The sequence below is a fragment of the Candida margitis genome (assembly GCF_024628925.1).
Source record: "Candida margitis strain CBS 14175 chromosome Unknown scaffold9, whole genome shotgun sequence".
Taxonomy (NCBI): domain Eukaryota; kingdom Fungi; phylum Ascomycota; class Pichiomycetes; order Serinales; family Debaryomycetaceae; genus Lodderomyces; species Lodderomyces margitis.
Window position 1 is genome coordinate 179742 of NW_026261766.1, and position 20217 is coordinate 199958.

The 20217-nt window shown below is 39.1% G+C and overlaps 6 protein-coding genes across 6 annotated transcripts; 3 read left to right on the forward strand and 3 right to left on the reverse strand. All coding sequences in view use genetic code 12, as the record gives it.

Annotated features, from left to right (window-relative positions):
- Positions 1 to 11: 11 nt before the first annotated feature.
- On the reverse strand, positions 12 to 1568 carry CANMA_001321 (uncharacterized protein; the record flags this gene model as incomplete). The annotated part of the gene is made up of 1 exon (XM_051813278.1): positions 12 to 1568. One exon carries the CDS (start codon positions 1566 to 1568, stop codon positions 12 to 14), a length of 1557 nt encoding a protein of 518 aa, XP_051673084.1.
- A 174-nt stretch (positions 1569 to 1742) lies between these two features.
- Positions 1743 to 2033, forward strand: CANMA_001322 (uncharacterized protein; the record flags this gene model as incomplete). Its single annotated transcript, XM_051813279.1, has 1 exon — positions 1743 to 2033. One exon carries the CDS (start codon positions 1743 to 1745, stop codon positions 2031 to 2033), a length of 291 nt encoding a protein of 96 aa, XP_051673085.1.
- A 6575-nt stretch (positions 2034 to 8608) lies between these two features.
- On the forward strand, positions 8609 to 10438 carry WOR3 (Wor3p; the record flags this gene model as incomplete). The annotated part of the gene is made up of 1 exon (XM_051813280.1): positions 8609 to 10438. The coding sequence occupies one exon, from the start codon at positions 8609 to 8611 to the stop codon at positions 10436 to 10438; it is 1830 nt and encodes a 609-aa protein (XP_051673086.1).
- Positions 10439 to 13137: 2699 nt separating this feature from the next.
- HST7 (mitogen-activated protein kinase kinase) lies at positions 13138 to 14898 on the forward strand (the record flags this gene model as incomplete). The annotated part of the gene is made up of 1 exon (XM_051813281.1): positions 13138 to 14898. The coding sequence occupies one exon, from the start codon at positions 13138 to 13140 to the stop codon at positions 14896 to 14898; it is 1761 nt and encodes a 586-aa protein (XP_051673087.1).
- A 126-nt stretch (positions 14899 to 15024) lies between these two features.
- CANMA_001325 (uncharacterized protein) lies at positions 15025 to 17424 on the reverse strand (the record flags this gene model as incomplete). The annotated part of the gene is made up of 1 exon (XM_051813282.1): positions 15025 to 17424. One exon carries the CDS (start codon positions 17422 to 17424, stop codon positions 15025 to 15027), a length of 2400 nt encoding a protein of 799 aa, XP_051673088.1.
- Positions 17425 to 17844: 420 nt separating this feature from the next.
- On the reverse strand, positions 17845 to 19929 carry TPO4 (Tpo4p; the record flags this gene model as incomplete). The annotated part of the gene is made up of 1 exon (XM_051813283.1): positions 17845 to 19929. The coding sequence occupies one exon, from the start codon at positions 19927 to 19929 to the stop codon at positions 17845 to 17847; it is 2085 nt and encodes a 694-aa protein (XP_051673089.1).
- Positions 19930 to 20217: the final 288 nt, after the last annotated feature.

Here is a 20217-nt window from a genome sequence, read left to right on the forward strand (position 1 = left end):
AGACAATAATATTACTGTAAATGAATATCCATTTCAATATTCTTCAGCAGATCCTTGTCAACTGGTTTACCTAGCTGAATCAATTTGCGTTCTTCAAACAACTTTTTCAATTCACGTTCAATTTCAGGTATAAGATATTCATAATCACACGATCTTGATCTGACACGAGATTCACGCAACAAACGTTCTGCTTTATCGTAATTTGACAAGTGTAAATTAACGACACCTAATCCGTACGTAGCCAACGCTACTGTTTCATTGATTTCATTGTGCTGCTTTGTGACTTCGGATGGTATGGATTTAGCAAATTGCAAGACAGACTCATACGATTTGATAGCCAATTTAATACAAATTTGTCGAGATTGAGATATCTTGGTGAACAATTCTTGATCATGAGTAGGTATTTTTTCCTTCAAAATCTCTTGTGTAGATTGATCTTGTTTTATCATTTCATCATTCTTCAACTTGGAATAATCAACCCCGGCAGCCTCAGAAAACTTCCGCTTCAAGGCTATTTCCTGTGCTTCTAATTCTTCTGCTTGCATGTACAATAATGATCCTAAATTGCATTGCGACAAGAGCATCTTTCCTGGTTCAACATCGGCCAAAAGCATGGATTCAGTCATGGAGATTTTCACCTTTGAAGCCATGGCCAAGTCTCCGGTCGAAATACATATAGCACTAAGCAAATCCATAGCATTAAAGAACTCATCGGTAAATGGTTCCCAAACCTCGGGTGTCTTTTTAATATTGGCAATTTCTTTACCGGATTCATCATTGATTAAAATGGTATCATTATCCAAAGTAGCAGTAAATTTATTTGGCTCTTGTTTTTCATTCCCATTGGCATTGATCTTGGTAACCAAGTTCAACTTGCCCGTTGAGCCACCCAACTTATTAACTTCATCCTGGGCAATTATTAAATGAGTAATCAAGATGGCTTTACATAAAGCGGGATTATTCTTGTTCAACTCAACCAACTTGATGGCAATTCTCAAATCCTTTTGAATTAAATGTCGTCTCAAGTCCCTACTTATAGCTCTAACCGTGTTCTTTGAATCAACAGGTTGTGCTGTTAAGACACTTAGATATAACGTGCCAATCTCGTTATATACAAATGCTGCATCACTCATCATCCCCAATCGTTCAAACATTTCACCGATCTTCAATTGCACACCGGTATATTCATCACTTAAAGGGTCCATTCCAATTTCCTTACAATGTTCCAAGGCCTCAAGGTAATATTTCAATGCAAGTTGATAATCATGCTCTCCACGGTCACTTTCAGCCCAAAGACCTTTACGCAAAATCTTTGCCACTGAACTAGGGAAAGTATGTTTTGGCCACCACATGTAATAGGCATAGCCTGTAAGAGCAGTTAATCCAAGGGTCGCGTAAATGAATCTTCTGAACCATGATGTTCGTGGCGACGGATTGTAGTCAGCATAGGTTTGGTTGTAATTGTACTGGGAATAGTATCGCACTGGTGGTGTAGGATTTGACTTGGCACGATTGGCATTGCGTCTTATCTGATTGGCATAGCGTGATAGGTTTATTCGTTTAATCATGACTGAGATGTCTTTTTGAAGTAGAGTATTGCCCTTGTTTGCTAAATTTCCATTTGCTATTAGTCGTGCAATCACGATGTTTTTCTCGCATGACTTTGCTTAAAGCTTTTTTTTGCCCTAGAAACCAAAGAGAGACAAACTAACTGCATTCACAACTGTCCTCCTCTCACAACCATGTCAAACATCCTATCCGTGTTTAATCCACCCCCACCAAGAGACTTGCCAGAGAAAGAATATAAATATTGTTTACCATGCACTGCAATCCAATCTGCAGTGGGCCTAGGTCTCGGTACTGTGCTTAGTTCACCAAACCAATTTAAAGATCAAACTACAGGCAAAATAGATCTCGTGAAGAATCCCCTTTGGTGGCAACGCTCAGTTAGAAGTGCGGGTGTAATACTTTTGGCATTGGGAGCTTATCGTGCTGGTGAAGTTGTTCAAGCTGTATATCAGAAGAAATTTTAAAAATGGCATACGAGGAAGTGGCCAGTGTCTAGTGATCAGTTTTGAAGACATTGCATGGAAACGATTGCACCTTGAGGCTTTCAGTAGCCTGTCTTCCAGAGGCGGTGCAAGTACAGTATGTCAATTTGGGGCAACCAATTGCATGTTGGATTGATTTGATCATTGTTTGTACTGTGCAGGGTCGGGTTGGGTAATATTCTTAAGCATGTGCTCTCTGTGATGGGTTAAATTTCACTGATCAATCTGCCGGCATTGTATATGTAATAGTAAACAAGAGGCTATGACTTCTTGTTTTGCTAGCCATTGGTAAATACAAACTTCATAACTAGTTTTGGATGTCTAAAGATATTACTTTTGTCTACTTTGTAGAATATTTTTGAGTCAACAGCTGTCACTCAAGGTATCACTATTTTGTAGTAACCCGATTCTGCACTTTGCAAAATTTCTACCAAAAAATACGACGAACCCACGCAGAAGGAAATCTGATTTAAAATGATAGAAGAACAATTCGACTTTGTGAGTTTCCGAATCTAATCACTAACAACAGACTCAATCAAAACTGAATTTTGTAACAAAGTTTTGGGGGCTGATTGGGCCCTATTGTTTCGTAGCACGCATTTCTTAGCATTTCTAAGCATTTCTCTTATTCTCACGGCCCGAGTGGGGTTACACAATGGAAGAGAGGGGCACCGGAAAATATGGTTAGGAGCTTTAACGGAAACAAAAACTCGGCAATATTCTTGGAACATCTACTTTTCTCACTATTCCCCGCAAGGTAATCCATAGAGCTTAATCAAATTGTGTTTGTTGCTTTGTATCTCTCTTGAGTGTGTAATTTCACTTCGGAAGCAGAATTCTTTTTCTAGGTGCCAGTTTTGTCTCGCAAAACTGGTGTGTTAGCTTTCAAATATTGACACAGAGGCTTAAATTTGGAAAAAAAAATATATATATATTCCCAAACTTGTGTAGATGCAAAGTGGGCTATTTTTGCGACGCAGATGCTCCGTTGGATTTAACATTGCTCACCCCTACAATTGACAACAGTGGGGTAGAGAGTGAGGTGGACAATGAGTTGAAATGTAAACGATAAACCATTTGGATCCCTGTGTTTACCTCTGTTGTTTTTTCATCATCTTTTCTATAACCCATCACTCTAACCAAAACTATGGTTAAATACTGGTGTAACCGATTACCGAAACAGATTATTAAGACAAGGATTGTTTAGCTGCAAGGGGTGGGTATCGCCCTTGTCGTTTGCATGCTGCCGAAACAATGGTCGGAAGACACAGTGCTTGGAAGAAAATTTACAAAATATTTTCTACAAAATAGGCGCTCAGCATAAATGGTGCAAAAAGCCAAACTAAAAAAGTATTGAAACTTGCCCGTAAATGAGTGCACCAACAACTGAGATTTGAACAATCGGCTTTGTGGCGTTGAAAAATTTGTCCAATGCTTTTCTTAATACGGATACTACTTTATACGAATGTTCAGATGGGACAGAATTGGGTCTAATGTGGTAGCAAAGTCGCTAGTAAAGGATTTGTATATAACCCTTGTTGATGAAAAGTGAGGTTATGATTTCGACATTGTTCCAAATAACCAATTGCTTAAAAATGGACTCCAAAAAGACGGTCACAAATTAGTTGTCATTGTTATGGCCAATTGTGTAGGCATTACTCGAAATTTGTTGGGTAATGGGGATATGCTTGGGACACAAGAGAGCACAATTATAATTTGAATTGGATTAATAATACAATTACTAATTTCTCTTACACGAATATGTAAGTGTTTAGTTTAACGCAAAACTTGTCAGTTAGCAAAAAAAGAACAATAGCACCCGTTATTGAAGTCAAGGAAAAATAGAAGAAAGTTCGATGTTTTTGTTTTCTTCAATAAATGCGAAAAATACGAAAGGGTAGAGTTTATTAAATTGCACAATTGAGTATACTGTTAAATGTTCGAAAGTTTTAGCTAAAGTGAGAGAAGAGAGAAGTTTCTTTTTTGAGCTAGGGTTATCGTTAAAGCAAAGATTAACAAAAGCTGAAGCTTTATGCTTCACTAATATCCCAAAGTCGGTAATTAAAAACTTTAGCCAACACTATGCGACGAACAAAAAATTTCTTTTTCTTTTTAATTTTACTTGGCAACAAAGTTTGCAGAAGGCTTTTAACGTACACAAAATCAAGAACATGCGAAAAAATGGAGACGCCGCTTGTCCTTAACTTATGTGCTGGAGGAACCTTGAGGCACGTTTTGCACCTCAAGTGGCTTCCAGAAATGAAGTCAGTACTGAAAATGAAGCGTGCTTACAGTGAATTAGACTGTGTGTACTAGCTATAGTTCTGGGCGTGTGTAAACTCGTTCAACTTCAGGAATCACAGGTCATGTGTAGACACCCCACCCCTCCTCGATTTTCTATTGGGTATAGATAAAGGGCCAGTGAGGGGGAGGGGTAATTTCTGTTATCCAAAGAAAAGCAAACTCAAAGAAAAGAGATGTTCCGGAAAATAATACGTATTTGACTGTGTAATGTACTGTTTTTATGACGATGATTCACACACAGAAAGCCTTCAAGAAACAGGACCGCTTTGTAACTGAATTACCTAAACTCCTATTCGCATAAACTAAAAACGTAGACCTTATCCAGCGGGGCTTATGCTTTAATTTGTATACACAAATACAGTGACAACTTATTAGACGTGAAAGTGGAGAAAAGACAACAATGATGAGGCATGAGTTTTGAAATTGCGCGTTGAATACAGCACAACAACGTTGCTAGTGCCCAACAAACTCCACTTTTGTAAACCTTTGGGAAATGGTGAATGGTTGTTACAGATAATCTTGAAGGTGGAGGTAGAAATGGGGGGGTTACCGGAGGCTCGGAGGGGATTAAGAGGGGTAAAGTGTAATAATGTAACAAAATTGTAAAGGTAAAAGTAAAACTGAAAAACAAAAAAAAGATTTTCACCTTTTGGTTATGAGATGGTTAGTCTTTTCCATATCTGTTATAAAATAGTCAAAAAAATCAGGCCACTTTTAACAATAAGAGGTTTTAAAAAGGAAAAGAACATAACCGTCTTGAGAAGGACAATAGGATTTTCAATTAACCTTCAATACTTGTCCCACATAACCAACATTTTAAATAACATGTGCACAGTCAACAACTCATTGGATGGTTATGAGCTTGTCTTTTTGGTTTGTTTTATATTTACCGTTTTAGATTTTGCAGTAACTAAAAGCAAGCTCTTTCGACTAAAATTGCAAAGTGCACAATGTCGGTTACAAAAACTAGAGAAAAAGCAATATTTCCCCGTCAACTTAATTCCGTTTGTGAAACAAAAAAAAGCCATACAAGAGGAGACCATTGTAGACAATAGTATACAATAAAATTTAACGTTCGACAGCGATATTCACCTGTTACATTGGAAAAGGGGAACACCACAGTTTGGCAGACGCTTTATTGTTCAATCTAGCTAAAATTTTGATGCCTCTTTCAATATTCATGCCCAGCGTAGGTGCTCAATTCTGGAACAAGAGTTGTTTGCGTTGGGACAGTGACTATCATAACGCCTGAGATGCATACGTGCCAAATTCATTGCTGACACAGAAACCTCTCTGGCTTGATTTTTAATAGGCCATGTCACACCTCATCTGTAGCTGCGATGTGAAGCCATCAACCGTTTAGCATACTACCAGTAAAAGTTTAAACCTGGTATTTGTTCTATGAGGATGTTCACTACATGGTTGGCTTCGCACAAACAGGAAGACTAAAAGTTAAAATAATAGGGGCCACCTATTCTATTACTGTGCGTTATCGGCAACACAATATAAAATTCTGCTTTACTTTCTTTGTGGCATACTAAAGACTGATGAGAATTTATCCGGCGCGACCGTGATTTTTCCGTGCACGGCTTCAATCTTGTGACTAACTTATGGTGCGGTTTCATGAAGTGTTTATTATTGTGCTTGCTAATGTCTGTGAGTATTCTCGTTGGCTGGTTACTGTCATCTTACACTCAAAGGGATTAAATTTCGAGAGCTCTATATACGAACGGAGTAAGGAACGTGCAAGATGCAGAATCATATCACGAGCTCCCTTTTCTCTCGCCATGGCTATCCAATTACAAACACTTTAGTAATAGATTCTCTCGTCAGCTGATGTGAGTGTATTCACCGGAGTGCTTCTTAGTTAGTTAAGGTTTTGATAATTTCATAACCATAATTGTCAATTATGCACGACCATTATTTATAAATCCTATTATTTTCTCCCCCTATTGTCAAAACATTGCGTACGATATACACTTTAGTGCCCTTTCAGCACGATTTCTACGGCTCTGAAAAATCATTTTGAAGACCGTTACATTTAACCATCGGCATTTTAACCAACGACACCTGTTGGCTGGGGTCGTAACAACTGACGTGAGCAAAACTGAGACTGACAGGGGTTGCCACTTCATCGCACGTGATAGAGGCTAAACCATTATAAAATAGACTACGAACTAATGCCTTTTCTGTGTAGCAGTGTCTGTGTATTGCAGTCTTTTACCGGTACTAACGGCTATTAATTTCCTGATTGGTATGACACTTTATTAAACTTTTGTGGTGGGGTGTGTGTACAGAATAAGTTTGGACAGCTACTACGAATTCCCATTTTTGTAAAAAGTGCACTATTGTGTGCTACAGTTCAATTTAGTGATCGGAATTAAAGGTGACGGCCATGATATTTTTAGACGCCTGAAACCATTTAACACGCGAAGCATGAATATATTCTTTAGTTACAAAAGTGAGTGTGTTCTTAACAGTCAATTTAGCAATTGTACATGTGTTTCAATATTACACAAAGTATAATCACCCTAACAGTATCTTCTTGTTGCATTGAATTCACAAGGGTGGAGTTCGAGCGAAGGTTGCGTAGTAGATTGAGCAGCTTTAGACGAAATGCATTTTTACCCGCCACAAAGCTCCTTCTAAAGGACTGTAGTACAGCACACTCCCTTTTAAATTACACGCTAGATTGATCGCTTCATTATCTAAATATGAAAGAAGCACCGGACAGATGGACACTACCTGCTTAGCTTTTTTTGCTTTTAGTGGCACTGCATCCTCTTCAATCATGCGATTAGGCGAACCCCACCTGCACACTTTGACAGACGCACAAAAAAATATAATAAGAATGCAACTGCCAAACATAATTAGGTTCGTTATCAATGCACAAGCAATAGTCTTGATCCCTGATCCTTTTAGATAGCTTTTGGACGCAGAGTATCAATATTATTATTTTTATCCTTTGGGTAGAATAAACTAGCAGACATTATTGTTTATCTGATTGAAACAGCCAACAAACCTTGGCAACTTTTATTGGCCCACGCAAGTTGTTCGTATATTCAACTTTCGAATGGAGAGGAGAAGGGAAAGTCAGGAGACTAACCAATGCTGTTATAAAGGCTCGGAAATGCATATTAAACGGTTAAGGTTTGGACAACCCTTCGTTTCACATCTGTTGTGTGTGCCTGTGATTGAAATATACGAAGTAAAAGAGACCAAAAGTATAGCTATAAATTTTAAAATTTAGAACCGTAGGCTGAGTGCTTTTTCTTAGTTATATAACCGTAAACGGCATTTTCATTTAACGTGGTTTTGGGTAATATTACCACACCATCAAAGCGCCAGTTGTAAAGAGTAATTTGTGGGAAACTAATTTCTAGCTTTAACTTAGTTTTCGCTACCTCTTTCTCCTTTTGATGCTTAGCAAGACCATAGCAGTTGCTCGTCAGTTTGAATTCGTGCTGTTGACTTTAAGTCATAGCGCCACAAAGTGAATGCAAAGATAAAAGAAAAGCTTTTTTTAACTCCTATGACAAAAGGAGTAGAATAAAGAACAATCATTTACAAGGCATTCTGTTTTCGTCGGACTTACAAAAAAAGAGCAAAAATGAAAAATAGGCTGCTCTGCATATGCCTTTTTTTATTTTTTCATAAACGCATTCACAAGAAAGGGAATAGAGAAATAAATAAAAAAGAAAAGTAAAAATAAAGTTAAACACAACAGAAGTATTTTTTATTTTTTTTATTTTTTTTATTTTTTTTATTTTTTTTATTATTGAGATCTAAAATTAATATACATAAGCTTTTAATATAAAATATCAACATTTATTCCCAAACCTTCAATATGAATCTCTCTTATTTTGAATATTGAGTCAATTCAAAGCCAATTCACTATTTTACAACCACTGTTTTCTTTTGTTTTTATCTTTTCCATCAACGCAGTACAACCACACTCGTTAATTACAAGTGAAAAGTATCTATACACAAAAGAAGAACCAAAAGTATTTTTCATTCACCAATTGTAATAATTGTCTTGCAACCACCACATCATAAAGCCTTGAAGAGGGATCCAGCTTGAGTGTGGTAAAAAGTTAGTCTTACTACGCTGTTTACAGTACACACCACATATACTTTTAATCTATATATATATATAGATATAGATATACATATTCCCATACGTTTTCCCACAACAATCATTCACATTGACGACTACAACACAAAATTTTGCTCCGCAATTGAAACTTTTTGCTATGGATCCACCGTATACGGAATCCCAAGTGCATTCCGGAGAGAATACAAATCAAGAACATAGTAGACTGGGTTCAGATGAAAGTAACCACTGCCAGAGTCAGCAGCAGCCACAAAGTCAACAGGAAGAGAAAAGGTCACTGTATAGTGACAACCAAGGACTACAACATCAGCCTCTGCAGACTGTTCACTACGCAGATGGTAGATATCAAACACAATTTCAATTAAACGCCTTACCACCGCAACAATACGTTCAACAACAAACGTCACAAACTTTTCCTTATTATTCACAACAATATTTGCAACCACGCCGTCAGCCAACAACACAACTGGGACTGTATTCCATCCAGGCACCTCCTGGACAGCCCCATTTACTACCATTGCAAACACCAAACTATGTGCCCACCACATATAATCAACAACTTTCTGTTCAAAGTCCGTATAATGTGGCAGCACAAACACCCTCATTTGCTCAGTTAAACCAAGGCTTTCAACAGCCAAAAAGCCGACTCCTACTGGATCCAAGATCTGAAGATAGTCAAGGAAACCCTTTGAGCTACAATCATGATAGAGGATTAGTGTCGTCGATGCCATCTTTACATGTGCAACAACAGACTGGTGCTGCTAATGAGTCAAGTGAACAAGCCATGGGATCAGAATCTTCTTACAGTGCAAACTCTGCCACGCACCACCTGAACCATTCACAATATTATTCAAGAGGATCCGTTGCCTCTTCAACGACTCCTCTTACAACTGGGCCCCTCAAAGAAAATCAAAAGTCGGTAGTGTCTCAATGCACCAGATGCAAAAAAGAATTTGTTCAAATAGTTACCGTGCCGAAAGAGAACGAAGCTCATACAGGTTCCAAACCAGTTGGCCAGTCAAAAGTTTTTAAATTGTGTCATCACTGTCGTGAACTTCAGAGACAAAGATCAAGAAGATGGCAAAAGAAAACCAAAGACAAAAAGGGTGTTTGTCGCCGTTGTGGAAATGGGATTCCCTTCAATGAACAAAAGTTTGTCTTGTGTCCTAGTTGTCGTCTGAACTTGCGGACAAGAAAAGCTAATCGAGCTTCTCAAGGAAGATGTGTCCACTGTTCTAACCCATTGGATGATGATATAGGCTCAGATGAGTTGGTGGATGAATCAAATGGTGAAGAATATCTTAAAAGATCACCTAAAGCCAATACATATCGAGTGTGTCTGAGATGTCGAGGAAAAGATAAGATGCGAAGGTATAATTTGGAGCAAATGGGATATTGCAATCGCTGCACCAAGGCTTTGGACCCCGATGACCATGGCAAGCACAAACTTTGCCTCGAATGCAGACTCAAAAAGAAACAATATGGCGGCAGAGGTCATTCAAATTCACTACCAGACCAAAACCTAAGTTCGTTCCAATACGGAAACAACAATACTCAGATTAGACCAGGTGAACAATCGTACAATAATGGTTATGCTTCGCAACAGGGTTCAGTCCAAGCATATGGTCAACATTACACACTTTATCCACAGTACAGTAGCCGCAACACTAACTTAAATATACAACTACCGCATCCATCCACCCAGCAGGCTCCATCTGGTCAATCTTTAGGACAACTTCAGTTTTACACAACTGCCCCTCAACCAGTAGCAGCCCAACAACCACCATATTTCGCTCAACAGCTGCAACCGACAAATATGACTTCATTTCAAAGCGCTATTCCTTCTTATCAGCTGCAATCTCAAGAGGGTATTGTACAAAGCCAGACTCAAGGTGAGAGCCAGCAGGGGCAAAATCAGGATTTCTTTGCCACTGGAGAACACACCCATTATTCAGAGAGACGTACTTAGACTAGAGCGAGGACCATAGGTTAATCTTGCTCTGTCCATAGTGTTTGTGTGTATTTTTTACTTCTCAGTAGACCATTTAATAAAGAAAGTTTTTATTTGACTAGCCTTTTTACTGTAAATGTTCTTCATCATTTATCGTATGCTTTGATTGAGCATCCTGTCTTCCCTTTCGCTTACTGCTGGCTAGCACCAAGATCCAATTCGAACTTGCAAACTCAGTCTGCTTTAAAGTTGGGTGAGAACAATAGGACCCAGAGTTTTCTATACAAAGTAGTTGTTTTGTTTAGGTTTGTGTTGTCGGAATAAGATTTGAAAGAAAATGGACTAAAACTTTAAAATTAATGGACTTAATGCAGGATGAGGTAAGATGAAGAAAAAAAAAGAGAACAATATCCACTTTCATTAACTAAAAGAATCAACTGATTTAGTAAAACTCATTTCCTTCACTCTACCTTGTTACACTTTGCATAAGCACACTCGTCTAAATAACTATGTAAAAGAAGGAATATGCATCATACGTTTGTCTTGTCCTGCAGATCTTTTGTTGCTATAATGTACAGTTGTGGAAACCCTGCTTTTTGAACTTTGCTCTTCTTCTCTCACCGTCTTGTTCGTAGAGGGAGCAGGTTATACGCCATGGTTGGGAACCAGAACCCTATCACGGTTGAGATCCAATTACGTGTTTTAACTTTTTAAAACCATGACAAAATACGAGAGGTTAGTTGTTGGCGTGATCGAACGAATAAAGTTGATTAATGTTCGATTTTGTATCCAAACGCATGTGAAATAATATTATTCTAAAAAAAGAAAAAAGAAAATAAAATGGTTCTTTGGAAAAAGACCCCTGACTTTTCTTCTATTGTTAAAAGCTTTGCAAATATAGATATAGGAAGCGTTGCTTGAACACACTGTAGGAAAACAATAAAACACTCAACATAACGCAAACAAACAAAACGTCAGAAGATGATTGGGGGAAAACCGGAATTAACAACTACAACAAAAAGAGAAAAACGAAAATAAAAACGAAGAAAAATTTCAAAAAATTAAAAAAGTGACATGAAAAATATCTACGGATTTAATGCACAATTAAACAATCAATAATAAAAGAGTGAGCACAATCGGATTCAAAGATCAATTGCAATTCTAGAATCCACTTCCACGAGGCATACAATGTTAAATCCTCTCTGCAATAAATAAAAACTTTTGTTTCTTATTACCGAAGAGTGTGAGCCAACGTTTGATAGAGCAAAAAAGTTTATTGTTCTCCTAATGGATTAAACTTAGTTGTGTTTCTAAACTCCATTTTTTTTTCTTTTGCCTCGTAATAATCACATGAAGGGTCTTCTGGAAAAAGCTAGTGCGGCCATGAGTTGACCTGCTTGATACAACACACCGTGTGGCCGTCATTTCAGCCATTCTGGCTTCTATTTTAAACAAGGCGGCGCCATAGTAGATGCAAAGTTGCGCTAGACGTTGTTCTACATAAGCGAAATGTCATCATCTTTCCATGTGGTACAAATAGCAAGCATGTCAAATATTCTTTGAGAAAACAGCAGTTTCAAATGCTTAATTAGCATGTGATAATGAGGTTCCATTGACAAGTCACAAAAAATGAAAACAAAACAAGAGAGAGATCCAGCTCAAACGTTTGTACTTGCACGCCACATTGTTCGATACTCTCTTGGCTAATGCGAATGTAGTATTTCAGTCTTTTAAACTATTATATCGGATTTAAATCTGCAGCTTTTCTTGTTAGCGCCACTGTATCGCTTACCCTTTGATGGAGATACACCACTTGCGTGAGGAATTTCGGAAGCTCTAGAACAATCTATATGGTCAGTAGACTAAGATTTTTGAAAAATTTTGATACAAATTTTTCTTGCTTAGTTAAAGACTTGTATAAGACTAGAGTCTTACAACTTGGCACATTTTAACCTTCTCATTTTTTGGAGGGGGTTAGAGGAAAAGTTGTTCCATTGATAATCATTTTTATCCAACGAAGATACTCATCTGACCAAAAGCTTCCTTGCGATTACAAGATTTACTCATTCGAGCAGAAGAATTGTGAAGTTAAGTTAGTGTGACATAAAAAAAGTCAATGCGTCCCAGAACTTTGCAACAAATTCAATACAAATTTTACAACAAGCTATAATGTGATAGTGAAAATTAATGTGGCTTTGGTCTCATGTCAACAAAAGAGGTGATGACAAGCGAAAGGCTTCAATTCTTATACTACGTTGCAAAATATATGGCTATGCTCAAAATTTACCCCTGCTTCTATATGATGCAGCATTGCGCATCGATCTAAAAATATGCATGGCCTGTTTTAAATAAGATTTCCGGGAGTTGGACGACAATAAGACACCTTTTCTTGTTTACATTGAAACTAAATATTGTAAAGGGTTAATTAGTCCAATAAGATGTCCCCAATTGAAGACAGAAGCAAGTGCCATCCTCTGCTCTAACTGTTCCCCTATATCATTGTACTAATATGCTACCAAATGCATGCAAAATTCAAGGCGACGAAGAAAGAAAAAAAAAAAATTAAATAAAATAAGTTGATCCTATATTTAGCAACATCTACAAACCAAGTTTCAGTCCAATTGGCCAGCTTATTTTTACGAGGGTAAACAACGTTTTTACTGTGACTATAACTCAATATATCATCCAATACATCACATCTCTAGGAAGAATATCTTATGGCAACCAATCCCAGAAGTGGTTCCGGTGATTCCTCTTGGTCTCAAGATAGGTCGGTTCCAACGCTACCCTCAAAAGACAATAAAGACTACACTTCTCTTCGCACAACGTCTGCCTCATCACCCGAGACCCCTACAGATAAAGTCGCATATGCCACATTTACTGACGACGCGGGAATTTTGGAAAAGAAGACGTTAAACAGAAAGAACTTCAAGCACTTGTCCTTATCGTCTCCCGTACCACAGAATGAGATTAAACATGATGAGCTGCATTTGATACGAGAACCTACTTCGATGAAAAGAAGACAACGACCAGCACCCATACTCAACCTACCGAATGGTACAGCATCGTCGCAACCAGAACTATCACAGATGCGCCCTGTAATGGCCCAACAAGCAACTGCACTGGCAATATTCGCCGATTCGAGGCAAACTACGCTGAATGTTATTACAAGTCAAACCCTTAGTCGACCTAATAGTGCTGGAAATATCCATTTGGATATCAATGCCAGCAACAGGAACATTGATCCTGAAAACCATGCTTCTACCGAAATGCTTATCAACCTGATGTCGCAACTTGAATTAGACACTAGACCCGATCTGCAGCGCAGCAAATCCACACCTAATGATGTTGCTGGGCGTAAACGACAGACTGTTATATCGTCCATTTCCCCAACAAAGATGTCGGGCCAACAAGTTGAGTCAAAGGTTCAGCTAGTTGATACTTTTCATGAAACACGCTCACCCATTGCTACAACAAGCAAGTTTAAACTACGCAACAAGGATTTGCTAACCTTGAAACAATTGGGTCTGGGGAACTCAGGCTCAGTCTCAAAAGTGCTACATCTCCCGTCACAGAAGACTATGGCGAAGAAAATTATTCATGTTGATCTGAAAAGCATCATCCAAACCCAAATCATTCGAGAATTGCGAATACTACACGAATGCCAATCCCCTTACATTATCGAATTTTATGGCGCATTCTTAAATAATAACAATACAATCGTAATTTGCATGGAGTATTGCAATTGTGGTTCATTGGATAAGATCTTGCCATTGTGTGAAAATCGACAGTTTCCCCTTTATGTGTTGAAGAAGCTATCATTTGCCATTTTATCGGGGTTGTCATACTTGTACTCCAAACATAGGATTATTCATCGTGATATCAAACCAAACAATGTGTTGATGACGCATCGCGGTGAATTCAAGTTGTGTGATTTTGGCGTTTCGAGAGAACTTACCAATTCCTTGGCAATGGCAGACACTTTTGTTGGTACTTCAATGTACATGTCTCCAGAAAGAATACAAGGACTAAATTATGGCGTCAAGTCCGACGTATGGTCCATGGGGTTAATGATGATTGAATTGGCCAGTGGTCTTCCTGTATGGACCGATGATTATGAGGACGAGAATGGTAACAGTGCATACAATAGTCTAAAAAGCGATGTCAGCAACAACTCATCGTTCAGAGGACCCGAAGGTATATTGGACCTTTTGCAACGAATAGTCAATGAGAAACCTCCAAGTTTGAAGCACAAGACCAACCCAGTAACTAAATCACGGTACGATACAGAGCTATGCGACTTTATCGATTCTTGCTTGATCAAGAATGAGTCTGAAAGAAAGACGCCGTGGCAGTTATTGGAGGACAAACAGGGCTTTTTAAGAGGTGTAGAAGAGGGCATTTATGACCAGGATCATAAAGCTTGGGCCAAACGAATCAGAAAGATTAACAAAGAGGTTCACGAAGCTGACAAGTAAATCTGTGCATTTCTAAGTAGAAGCTGTTTATACAAAAGAAAAAGAAAAGGAGAACACCCAAACATTATAGACATACCAACCACCGCGAACAAAGACGAGACTCCGTAGCAGATATCTTCTCCAAATTCAGATTTCATCATTAACCGCTTTTGATATTTCAATTCCTTGCACTTTTTGATTATACGCTGTACTAGGTTGTAACTTTCTTGTACTTCTAATCTCGTCCATGGCATACCCAGGGATTTTGATATTCCAATTCTGGTCCAAGTGTAGCTGCACATCTTTAGCATCAATAGAGTCAACTTTCCTATGCTTCGCCAATCGACAGGCAAAGCTAGTCACTGAGTAAATAAATTCATCGGCCAAATCCAACAACAAATCCTCCACGTTACCATCTATCGTAGTCTTGCCATCGCCTTCGTCGACTCCAACGGTACTGATTATGTCTTGCAACTTTCTTTTGTTTAAAACCCTGCCTGATTCGGTTGTAGATTCACCTCCTTCTAAATCAAACGTTGGCAATTTGGTTATCGCAGGCGTATCCCACAACATGCTCAACGAATTAGCACCACCCCCAGTCAAAGTTGGTCTAGTGTCCGTCGCTGGGTTAAAAGTGACCACAGTCGGTGGTTTGATATCAACAGAGCTCGGTATTGGAATCGAAGGAACACTGGGCTTGGTAATCCCAGCTAGGTTTAGTGCCATAGCTGATTTAGGTCTCAGAGGAGTTGAACGACCTTCAGCACCAGGCGATCCCGACTTAGCAGCAGTTCCATTGGGAGTTCCTCCTGCTGTAGATAGAGTTCCGGTACCTACTGGCTTCTTCTCTGATGAGGTGGAGCCTTGTCTGCTTGGATGTTGTACCAGTGGTGCTTGGGTTTGGGGTGTAGCTGAAGCTTGTCGACTAGGTACTTTTTGATTGTGAATGGGTGCTTGCTGTTGTATTTGTTGTGATGGGGTTGGATGTGCACTAGGATAAGAGGGCGTTGCGGTTTGAGAGGGCTGTCTGGGTTGGCGTGCAATAGGTTGCTTCAAACCAGCACCATTCATATTGGTTGCTGACAATTGGGAAGGAACAGCTTGCTGGGCAGTAGCTATGTTTCGCTGATGCTGTGCCAAAAGCTGTTGTTGTTGCTGTTGTAGCTGTTGCAGCAGCTGTCTTTGAATATGCAGCAGCTGTTGTTGAGACGGTTGTGGTGAGCCTTGGAAATTATTCTTGAGTTGTGGTGACATCTGTGGTGACATTTGTGGAGAAAATTGATGGTTGTTCACATGCGATTGTTGAGGAAATTGATTAGGCCGAGAAGCTTGAGCCAATTGTGGCGATGTCAGTTGCGGAAGGTGTTGCTGTTGTTGCTGTTGTTGTTGTTGCTGTTGTTGCTGTTGTTGCTGATTTTGACTTTGCTGGGTCTGACCTTGTTGTATTTGCTGTTGTTGTTTGGCCTGTTGCACCAATTGGTTTCTCATATAAATTCCAATCTTTTGAAACTGCTGAAATTTGGTTCTGTATTCTACCAATTCTCTATCGATGATCGAAACCTGTTCTTGTGTTGCATTACCAGCTTTCTTACTTTGTTCCAAAAGCTGGATCTTTCGTTGTATCTCTGTCAACTTCTGTCTTATTTGATTGAATTTTTCCATTGATATCGTGTTTGATGGGAGATTTATAGAGCCGGCAGTACCACTTCCTGCCCCACTAGATGAGCTAGAGCTCATGCTTCTCAACATGTTCCTGTACTGCTGCAGACTTGGAGCATTCACAGCCTGTTGCCCTTGATTGGGACCCATCTGCTGTTGCTGCTGTTGTTGGTGTAGTAGTTTCTGTTTACTCTGTTCCTCCACTTCGTGTTTGTCTTTGCTACCTTGCGAGACTTGAGACTGACGACCCTTGGGAATAGTCGATGTAGCGGCAGGAATATTGTCCACACTCAATACTGGTGATTGGTTGGTGACTATTGGGGAATTGTTCATTGCTGGCAGATTCTGGGCAATATTTTGATATTGGTTGAACGAATTGTTGTTGTTTAAACTCTGCTGCGATAATGAGTTTGTTTGACCACGAATTGGGGGTTGTGGTTGCATCCTCGGTTGTTGATTACCTATCTGCGGCAGTTGTGAGTTCATTTGTCGTTGTTGTTGTTGTTGTTGTTGTTGTTGTTGTTGTTGTTGTTGTTGTTGTTGTTGTTGTTGTTGTTGTTGTTGTTGTTGTTGTTGCGGCTGCTGCTGCTGCTGCAATCTATTTCTTTGCGCTTGATACCTCGCCAATAATCTTCTTATATTCTCAGCCCGATTCAAGTGATGTTGCTTGACTTGCTCATCAGTGGCATTCTTGGCTATTTCAAAGTCATTTTTCATAGCTTGTACGAGTTGTGCCAATTGTTGGGGTGGAATGTTTTGCAAATTTTGAGATTGATTTTGTTGCTGAGGGTGTTGCCCGCGTTGTGGTTGTGTCCCATTTAATGGAATGTTCGGCATTCCATTGTCCATATTTTGGTTCATTTGACCATTGGTGTTTTGATTTTGCATCCCTTGTATTGTTTGCGTTGATGATGGTTCTATATATCAGTTGCAAATCAATCTAGCGTTAAAAATATCGATATTTATCTAGATCTGAAACAAAATCTATAAGTACTCGTTGAGTATTTCAATAAAGTAGATGGGTATTACCTGTAGAAGATAAGTTTCGATTGATGGATTGGAGTCGTTTGATTGTTTGCAAAGGTGTAGAGAGTACCTTTTTTTTGCGTTAAAGAAAAAAAAAAACAAAATTATTCTGAAAATTTTCGTGCTTGCTTACAATTGAGCCAGAGCTCTCTACTGTATTGCCAGGACAAGAACAGTAGTCGTTTAGAGGGTAAATTATACGAGTACATTATTTACACTCAGGAAGATCAAATTAAAATTAGTCTATATTAAATTAAACGAAATGTACAACTCTAAATATGTTTACACTTGATCGGCTACATTCTTTTCGGTGTTAGGAGCCGGTTCGTTGGCCACACCGGCTTCCTTATGAGCCTTTTCTCTAGCAGCCTTCTCTTCAGCCAATTTCTTGAAATATGCTGCATATCCAAACTTACTTCTTGCTCTAAATCTAGGTCCAAAATATGAGAAAACAAATGGCACTGGCACCATAATCAACGCAATAAAACCAAACAAGGAAGCTGCCCAACCAATTCCCAAATTCTCGAAACATTGCACAGTGAAAAGGGGAAAAACCGATGCCAAAATATAACGCAACAAGTTATTAGCGGCAATACAAGATGCAACAATGATTGGTGGGAAAGACATGGAAAAATACAAAACCACAGCAAAGAAAACCAAAATCAATCCGAAACCGAAAGGAATGGCACTGGCTGTTGGAGCGAGCCAATGGATATCTCCAGTTCTACCAGTCCAACCCAACCAAAAGAGAGAGGCAGGAAGACAAAATGCACCAATCTTTGCCACCAATAACCGCTTCTCAGGTGCGTCCCAAATTATATTACCATTTTCATCCCTCTTTCCTCTGGTTCCATCGGGGTTCTTAGGGAAGTAGATTGTCTTATCCAATATAACATAAAACACTACCCCTAATACAAGACCAATCCCAACGGAAATAAATGGCAAGCCTGAAATACCCAATTCCATGTGATACTTACCCCTGAAAATAACCGGGAAGGCTTCAAAAAATGCAAACAAAACTGCAAAAACAAACGCGATATACAAGGACATGAAAAAGACAATTGGCTCTCTAACCAACAACAAGATAGGCATTCCCAAGCTGAATTTGATCATCTTCTTGATGTACATCCAATTCACCGTTGGTGTCTCAACTTTGATTCCTCTCTTCTTAGCTCTACGAACCAATATGGTCTTTTTAAATGTTTCGGGGCACAAAATAGCAGACGGCCAAGCTGCGCCAAAAAACATCAACAACACCCAAGCAGCAGACCATTTCCAGTTCTTGTATTCGGCCGAAAACCCACCAATAATTGGACCCATAACAGGGCCCAAGAATGGGCACAAACAGAAAATGGCAACAGCAAATGATTGCTCAGATGGTTCATCTGACCAAATATCACTAATAGTCCCACCGGCAATAGATAAAGCTGGACTTGAAAAAAATCCGCAAAAGAATCGGAGAACCAATAAGGTTCTAATATTGGGCGACAAACCAACACCCATGGTGAACAACATTGCAATGGGCCAAGAAATTACGTAAAGAGGTTTTCTTCCGTATGTTTCCGACAAAGGAGCAGCAATCGAAGGACCAATTGCTAAACCGATCAAATAAAACGTTAAACCAGAAAGGCACAATTCCTGCGAAGCACCAAACTGGGCCATCAATTCAGGTATACTAGCTGTGTACATAGACGATCCCAACGAGCAAACTAGACACATTACCGCAGCTGTCCAAGTAACCCACCATTTCTTGATCTTTGGCCACTTCTGTGGATTATCCTTATCATCTGGACCATCCCAGTCTAGTTCATTCACACCGTAAACACGGTCACTGGCTTCGTGTCTCAATTGCTCTGAGGCGGCTTCCTCAATTGACTTACCCGATTTTATTCGTTCCAATGTGTACTGTCTGTTTAAAGCATTTTCATCTTCACGGGGCTCCTTTTCTTGTTCTATACCGACAGGTTGGAAATCGTTTGCTGAAGCAGTTTCGCTTGACAAGTACAGATTATTCAGTGGTACATCAGGATTGTGGGGCGTCCTATTAACATCTATGGTTTTTGCGTTGCTGTCAGCACTTCCAGCCAACCCATTCAATTGCTCAGTGGGTTCATTAGTTTTCTCTGACTGGGCAAAATTTTGGGTTTGGATACCCTTTGGCGATGGGTATTGGTTTTCATGATCTTCAGCAGTGTTATCCTTTGCAGACACTGAATATTCCGATGCTGTTTCATAATGTGATAAGTTATTCGACGTGGCACTAGCTCTTCTATCAAAATTTTCCGACGAGACTCTTTGCTGCTGGGAAGACAAAGCTGCCTCCCTAAGTTCGTCCTCTTCCTTTTTAGATGTACCAAATACTCCCATTGTTGGATACTCAAAGTACTAAGAAATAGGGAAAGGAAAACAACTTTTTGTTGAAATTTAAATTTGAGCAAAGATCGATTTGTTTATTCATATATATATATAGCATCGTTAACATCGTGCACAGTCATCCCAACTATACACTCTTAATCTATTACTTCAAACTAATTTTAGCACACAAAAAGTTATTGGTTTCTTTGTTAGCCGTGGGATGTTTTTCTTTTTCTTTTCTTAGTTTTGTCTTAATATTACACAAAATATAACTTTGAAAAAGGTTTTAACTCCGGAACA